Genomic DNA, 9,012 nt, shown 5'->3' on the forward strand with positions numbered 1-9,012 from the left:
GGAGAATGAGGGTCTGGTTGTTTGATGCGTTGGTGTGGGCGGTGTTGTGTTATGGTGTGGAGATCTGGGGATGGAAGGAACATAAGAAAGTAGAGAGTATGCGTGAGCGATTCCTGAGGTGGATAATGGGGGTTAGCTGGAGTTGCTCAGGATATATGTTAAAAGAAGAGTTAGGGAGAGAAAATATGGTTACTAGACAAATTAAGAGAGCATGGAGGTTTGAAGAGAAGCTAAAGAGGAGAGAGGGAAGTAAAATTGCACAAGCATGTTTCGGTGAAATTCGGAACAATGAAGCGGGAAGTAATGTGGGAAATTCAAAATGGGAGGTAGAAAGGAGAAAAATGAGAAAGGTGTGTAATATTCAAGAAGGGGTTATGGTGTGGCAGGACATAGAGTTAGAGCTATTGGTTAAACAAGGAGAAGAGAGATGGAGAATCATTATAGATTCGAGGTACAATAGATGGTATATGATGGTCAAAGGGTTGACGGAACCAGAATATCTGCAAAAAATAAAAAAGGAAGAAAAATGGAGTAGGGTTGTACGGAAGTAAGGGAAAGCAAGGGAGTAGGGCAGAGCCAAACGGGTGATCCTGAAAAGGGACAATAAAAAACGAAAATTGTTTTCAATATCGTGGAAAATTCATTTTTTTATGGTAAGAGGAAACGGAAGCCCTGGAAGCTCGCTCATTTTAAGAATTAATATCACTACTGTTACTATTGTTTATCCTACGTAATGCGAAAGAGTAGAATATAAGTAGTAGTTAAGTTAGACTAAGGATGGAATTGTAAATATATGTACAGGGATCGGTGACCCTCAAACCCGTAAAAGGGAGAGATTAAATATATACATACATACATACATACATACATACATACATACATTATTACGAAGTTATAAAATTTTCCAAATTTCAAATAACAAGATTTTTAAATGACAAAAAATAAATTCTTGAATTTAAAAATATAATTTATATAATAAACGAATGATTAAATTTCAACAAATATTTCAATTCGCGAAATTTAGATCTTCTGAACATAGTTAATTAATTATTAATTTATGAGCTATTTATGAAATTATAAATAAGGCAAAAATTTGATTTATCATTAATTAATAATTTAATAATCATTTTCGGCAATTTTAAATTTCAGAAATATTAATATTAATGAGAGTTTAGCAATTCAGAAATTTTTAAATTCAGTTCATTTATAATTCGTAAATTTATATTTTTGGCCAGAAATTTTAAAAGAATGTTTTCAATCTCTTGAAAACTGTCAAAATTATTTTAAAGCTTCTAAAGTTTAGTTTTGAAGTTTTTGAAATCTGCATTTTTAAAAATCTTTTAAAATTTTTAATTAATTTGGTATCTATTTAGTTCTAATAAATATTTATTGAATTTACTCGATTCTTTTTTGATTTTTTATTTTGCAATCTTAGACTATTAAATCATTTTGTTTTAATATATTTTAGTATATTAAATATAAATATGATATGAAATAAATTTATTATATTTAATATATTAATTAATATTTCCTTAGACAAAATGTGTGATACTTAAAAAATTGTTTTGCTTTTACCAGTGTTAGATTCCTTTGACTTTTTTTCTGTAGTAATGATGATTTTGTCTTCAAAATCGGGGGAATGATAGCGAGCATGCTAATGAACATCCGCGAATTCTTTGTTTTTGTGGTTATTCAAAAAATTTAATTTTGCTAAAAATTTGCTTACTGTGTGATACTTAAAAAATTGTTTTGATCTTAAAAGTGTTAGATTCCCTCGGCCCAGTGGACACAAAATTTAGCGACGTCTTTAAGACATCGTTACGACATATTTACGACAACTTTACGATAACGTAAATATGTCGCACGATCTGGCGATGTCTTTGCGATAACGTAAAGACACTGTAATGACATGGAAATAGAATGTCGTAAATTTATCGTGAAGATGTCGTAACTATGTTGTAAAGACCTCGCCAAATTTTGTGCCCACTCGGAGCTTTTTTCCTACAATAGTAAAGATTTTGTCTTCAAAATCGGGGGAATGATAGCGAACATGCTAGCAAACGTCCTCGAACTCTTTTTTTGTGAAAGAATTAAAAAAATTAAAAATTTGCTAACTTTGATTGATGTGTGTCTATTTTGAGGTTATGGGTGTATAATACTACAGAGACCTACATTATCGAAATCGCGGGCAGTTTAAAAGCGATCCTAAATTCAAAATAGTGCGTATGCATTGAATTTTTATTTAGCACAATTTTTTTTTCTTATCCTTGAAAAAACAGTTCGGGGTCGTCCGTTATAATATATGAGGACATTTCCGAAATAAGTTCAGAATTTTTTTTAATTTTGTGGAAAAAAATGTAAAGGAACTGAAACAGATTCACCACACGAAAAAAATTAAAAATTTAGTAATTAATTAATCATTTAACATCATACAAATCAACGAATAATTATTTTCATTGATACATTAAAATAATTTTTACTTTATAAAGTCATTTCTAAAATAAATCAACTTTTATTACAAAAATTCATTTTACTAAAGTAAACAAAATTAAATTTCAATCAGTATGTAATTCAATATTGTAAACAAATTAATCAGCTCATATGTAATTAATCAGTTTATAACATGAAAAGCAATAAAGAATTACGTTCAGGGAATCATTCAAATAGTTGTTATTTTACATTTTTCGGAAAATTTGAGTTATTCATAACAATTTTTGTTGTTCTAGGAAAAATTAAAACTCATGAACATATAAATCTAAAAACTGAATGTAGATACCCATTTCACAACATCAGAATTATTTGAAGAATTACGTAATTTAATTAGTGATATTCTGATATAAATAAACTTTTATTATGTAAATTACATCCAATATTTAATTATATAACCTTCAAATAAGTAATCAATTAATGTAACCTAATTTATAAAAAATTAATCTTGATTTAATTTAATATTTTAAAAAAGTTATTCACCTAAAAATTAATTAATTGTTTCACAATATGAGAAGCAATTAACCATAACTTTCACTGAAGCATTTACATAATTTTTACTTAATGTCTTTTTTTTTATTTGTGTTTTCATTTCTTAAAATTTAATTTATTAATAACATTTAAAACTAATTCCAGAAATCATAAGTTTTGATATAATCAATTAATAGTTAATCAGTTAGAAACATAAAAATCATTAAAAAATCATTTTTGTTGCATCATTCTAATATTTTTTACATTATATTTTCTTTAAATTTGAAACAACATTTGTATATGCTTAATTTATCAATAAATATGAAAACAAATTTTGGAAAAATTAAAATAATCCAGCTATAATTTTGAAAATTCAATTCAGATACTTATTTTACTTCACAAGCATCAGAAAAATCATATAATTTTAATAAAGGTATTTTAAACCAAAAATAAACCTTTATTTTAAAAGTATATTCAATCATTTCAAAACAAAACAAAAACATTAAACCATTATTTTCATTGAAAATTTAAATAATTTAAAGCTTAAAAAAATTATTTTCAATGAAATATTTAAATAATCTTCACTTTTAGTATTTTTAAATTGGAACATGTCTTTGTTTAACTTTAATTAATAATAAGCTCTTAACTAATTCTAGAAAATATAAATTTTAGCAGAATCTATTAGTAATTAATTAATGAGTAAAGAACATAAAAAAGATTTAATAATTATTTCCATTAAAATGTGTATGTACATATAATTTTGAAAATTGAATTCAGATGCTCATTTGCCAACTTTGCAAACATTGAAAAAAATGATTGTAATGGATATATTTAATTAAATAACCTTAATGCAAATAACCAATTTATGTAAGTTAAATCAAAACAATTTATATTAAATTTTTTTTTAAATCAATCAGTCAATAGTTGATCAGTTCATAATATAAAAAGCAATAATACGTTGTTTTCATTAAAATATTAACATAATTCAAACTCAATATTTGGCTTAAAATTTGAAGTATTAATAATCTTTTAAAATAATTCCTTTAAAACTTAACACGTGTTGACTCGAAAAACTAAGCGACACATTTTTTTTATCTGCGGAAAAACACTTTAAGGGGGGCGAAACAGCCCCTCAAATATAGGGGTCTCAAGTGTCGATTGTATAGATTTGTTTATAAAAACCTAATTAATTTCGATCAAACCTAATGGAAAAGTTTCCTCGTGATTAAAGATGAGTAACGTTATTTTTTCAAAACCAAAACAAAATTAAAGGGGTAAACCACCCCTACATATATTTAAAGTCGTTCTAAAAATGTTTCAATTCACAGAAAAAATTGGCAAAAAAATATATTTTACACTTGAGACCAAAATAAAGTTGACGTGTTTCGCAAAAAAAATGTTTCTAATTAATTGGGGTGGGCACCCCTAAAACTTTTTATTTGGTGTCCATGATAATATACACTTTCCATCAACAATGATAATTAAGAAGATAGTTTTATAACGAAAGAAGTACAATAGAGTCCATCTAAAATAAATAACAAAATTACGCGGGTGTAAACCACCCCTAAATATTTTTAAATGAGCTGAAAAATTCAAATTCATAAGAGAAAAATAAAAAATATATATATTTTGCACTTGAGACAAAATAAAGTTGGTTAACGGCAACGAAAAATAAAAAAAATTAAATTAGTGGGGGTAACTACCCCCAAAAATCTTTTTATTTTGTCTCTATGGTAATAAATACTTTCCATACACAAATACAATTAAGAAGATCGTTTTATAACGAAGGATGTAAAATAAAATCCATATAATATAAATAAAAAAATGACGCGGGGGTAAACCACCCCTACGTATTTCCAAATACGTTAAAAGTTGCTAAATTAATAGGAAAACATTTTTTTAAATTATATTTTGCACTTGAGACAAGAATAAAGTTGACGTATTTCGCCAAAATTTTATTTTTTGTTAATGGAGTAACTACCCCTAAATACTTGATATTTCGTTTCTATGCTAATATGTACTTACTGTACACAAGGACAATTGGAAAAAAATGTTATACCGTAGGAATTAAAATAAAGTCCATCCCACATGAATTCAAAAATTATGTGGGGGTTAACCACTCCTTAATTATGCATAGAATTGAAAAAATGTGTTTCTACTCAGGCCAAAAAGTCTGAAATCTGAATTCCCTTTTTTTGTGTGCATCACGTATTTTCTTTGGATTTTTTAACGTGATTTTAGACTCATTCTGAAACTTTATTCATAATTGAGGGGTGGTTTCCCCTCGCTTAATTTTGTTATTCATGTTAGGTAGACTTTATATTTTACTTCCTTTCTTATATAGCTATCTTCCTAATTGTCTTTGTGAATAGAAAGTATATGTCATCGTAGACATAAAATAAAAATAGTTTAGGGGTAACTACCCCCATTAATTATAATATGTTTTTTTGGCGAAACTCGACTTTATTTTTTTCTTAAGTGCAAAACATTTTTTTTTTAATTTCCCCTTACGAATTTAGCAATTTTCAGCACATTTAAAAATATATAGGGGTGGTTTACCCCTGAGTAATTTTTTTATTCATGTTGTATGGACTCTATTGTACTTCCTTCGTTATAAAAGTATCTTCTTAATTGTCTTTATGTATGGAAAGTATATATTATCATAGACACGAAATAAAAAGATTTAGGGGTGGCCACCCACAATAATTGAAAAAAAAATTTCTGCGATACACGTCAACTTTATTTTTGTCTCAAGTGCAAAATATATTTTTTTACAAGTAGGTTTAATCAAAATCAGTATGATTTTTATACACACAACTATACAATCGACACTTGAGACCCCTATCTTTAAGGGACTGTTTCGCCCCCTTAAAGCGTTTTTCCGAAGATAAAAAAACGTATCACTTATTTTTTCGAGCACTACAATATATATCAGGGAGAATCAAATCGGCGAGGGACCCAGTGGGCACAAAATTGGGCGACATCTTTACGACGTCGTTACGACATCTTTACGACAACTTTACGACATCCTATGTCCATGTCGTTTCGGTGCCTTTACGATGTCGTAAAGACACCTTAACGACATGGAAATGGGATATCATAAAGTTGTCGTAAATATGTCGTAACGATGTCGTAAAGTCGTCGCCAAATTTTGTGTCCACTGGGGACACCTGAAGTATCTTCCTTGTTAGTTAAACAATAGTAAACTTAATTTTTTATATAATTTAATATTGTGAAAAAGTTAATCAGCTAATAATAATAAAGCAATCCATGACTTAAAAAACATCAAATGAATTATTTTAATTGAAGAAATAGAAATCCTATACACAAAAACTTGAAACCTCCATTAATGTCGCATGGAGGCGAAATCTTACATGGTCGATTTAATGACATGGGTTATTCTATGACGACATCTTTCTTCAACGTATAAAGTTAATCGAAATAAAAAACTAGATTTCTTCTTTTTTCGATAGCCGATAATTATTTCTGGTTTGTGTATTTTTATTTTCACTTTTAATAAGAGCTGTTATTTTTAATTTGTTTCTCATAATTCTTCAATCGTTACATTAAATTACTAAAGATACTTTTCACCATAATGTGGTTTATTCAATGGTACAGAATAAATACTTTAAAGTTTATGTTATAAAAAAATTGTTTTAAATTTTTTAGTTATCATAATATTATGTTGACAGTTTAATGTTAGAAAACTTGTTATTCATATATAAAAAATAAATAATTTCGTATTTTTATTCTAACGTTATCTAATAAAAATTTATTAATTATTTAATATTGGATCTATACTAATTCTATATTTTACATAATTGACTCATTAACAAAATATATTTTTTTCACGTTTTAGTTATAATAATAATTATGCTTTCATGATTTATATATTTAAAAATTATTTAAAAATTTAAAATTAAATATAATTTCAATAAATTTTAATTTGGTTTATTCAATGTTACTGGAATAATTTTTAAAATTTTACTTTAAAGTCTAATTGTGTTAAAGAATATAAAAGATTATTAAATTAATAGATATATTGTAAAATCATTAAGTGTAATAATATTATAATATAAATTAAAATTTAATAATAAAAAATGTATATCAAAGTACATAAATATTGGATTTAAATTCTTTAATATTCAGTAATATAAATGTTATTTCCTCTCAGATTGTGTTTATTAATAAAGAAAAATTTTATAAATGAAAGTTTGAATTGAAAGAAATTTGAAATTTTATTTGCATGATATAAATCAATTTATTTTTAAAGTACCTCTATTTCAATTATGTAATTTTTCAGAATTATGCTGTTGTTATGTGATTAATATTTTCATTCAATTTTCAAAAGTATAAGTGAAAATGTTTTAATTTTTTCCTCAATTTAATATTAAGTACCTAAAAAATGAAATTTTCGTAAATGAAATTTAAAATCAGTGAAACAAATTATTTGAGGATTTTTATGCTGTGAACCATTTAATTCATTATTAGCTGATAATTTTCTTCACAATTTCTTTATATTGATTTTAATTAGTGATTAGTAAAAAATATTTCTTTCAAATTTTTAATTTAAAAATTGAGCTTTAGAAAAAAATTCAAAAAGATTTTCAAGCATCAAATATTTCCTTAAATTTCGAAAAAGAGTAGATGATTTGAAACCAAAATGTTTCAATTTGGCAACATTACAAAATGAAGTAAACCAAAAAATTCTATAAATATAGAATTTTTTGAAGATTTTGAGCTTAATTTTTTATATTTTAAATGATTTTTCAAAATTTCAAGAAAAATTGGATTCATTTTAAAATATTTTAGGAGTTCAAGAGGCTTTGCATAGATTTAAAATATTTTAAACCTTGGAAGAATTTTCGAACAATTATGGAATATTTATCGTTTCTTCTGAAATTATAAAAGCCCTAAATATTTGTTGAAAAGCTAAAATTTTTCTGATAATTTGTAGAATCCTGTAAAATAAAAAATATATTTTTGAAATATTCTACATTCTTTTTTGACATAACTGAAATATTTAAAAATGTTTCCTGATTATATCATGAAAATTATAAAATTTATATAATTTAAAAAAAAACTGCTGACACTTCTTTCCTTGTAAATGATTTGAAAATTTGTGAAACTAAGAAAATATCAAAAAGCATTGTTGTGTGACATCAAAATATTGTTTAATGTGTTTCTATACCACACTTCATCCTATATATCTATTTTTATAAACAAAACGTCTATTAAGTTTTTTAAACTAATACAAAAAAATGGTACGTTACTACAGTTAGGCTATAGAACACGAAAACCATAGAACACTAAAATTTTCAGTTGAAAAAATTAAATTTCAAGCAAAGGAAAACGATTAAAAAAAATAGATACTTACTAAAAATTGTTGAAAAATCTGCCTCGATGAGCATGGAAATACCAATCTGGCACCTCATTTTATTAAAGAATTTTGAACTATTATAGAATTTCGGACTTTTTAACAATTTTTCATTTTTTAAGAATCTTAATTTTTTTAGGAATTTAAAAGTCTTTACAAATTTTCATAATAATGTTGGAAATAAATGAATATCCTTGCCAATATTTCAGTCTATATATACTAGTCCCTATCTCACTCGGTCTTATGAATGATTAAGGAATTCTCTACTTTTCAAAGTAACGAGGACAATTTTTATTTACACATTTAGGCCTTGAAGGCTCGACCTGATTTGAAATTTCAAACGAAGCGTATTAAATCCCAACCAGAAATATAATGAATAATTGATATTTCAACAAACAAAAATATTTTTTATTTCAAAAATCTTCTGATCTTATTAAAAAAAAATTGCTAAAAGTTGCATTTTTAGCGAAAAGAAATTAAGCGTTTATCAAAAAAGACGAGTGTTTAAAGAAATAGTTTTATATTGAACCAAAGAGATAAGTTTTAAACTAAAATTATCAATATTTAACCAAAAAAATTAACTGCGAAACATATTGCGAAAACTGCGATAGCTGATATTGGAATAAAAAAATTAAATTTTTTGTCAAGAAAGACGATTTTTCAAAAAATAGTTACAT

At 25.6% G+C, this 9,012-nt stretch overlaps 1 protein-coding gene across 1 annotated transcript in view; it reads right to left on the reverse strand.

Annotated features, from left to right (window-relative positions):
• The window catches only part of LOC117173625, a 15,215-nt gene extending 6,637 nt beyond the window's left edge, over positions 1–8,578 (reverse strand). Inside the window, exon 1 of the mRNA XM_033362267.1 lies at positions 8,336–8,578. Within this exon, the coding sequence (XP_033218158.1) occupies positions 8,336–8,393 (58 nt within the window). The 5' untranslated portion in view covers positions 8,394–8,578. The remainder of the gene's footprint in view (positions 1–8,335) is intronic.
• Between the last annotated feature and the right edge of the window lie 434 nt (positions 8,579–9,012).

This window comes from Belonocnema kinseyi, chromosome 1, assembly GCF_010883055.1.
Source record: "Belonocnema kinseyi isolate 2016_QV_RU_SX_M_011 chromosome 1, B_treatae_v1, whole genome shotgun sequence".
Classification (NCBI taxonomy): domain Eukaryota; kingdom Metazoa; phylum Arthropoda; class Insecta; order Hymenoptera; family Cynipidae; genus Belonocnema; species Belonocnema kinseyi.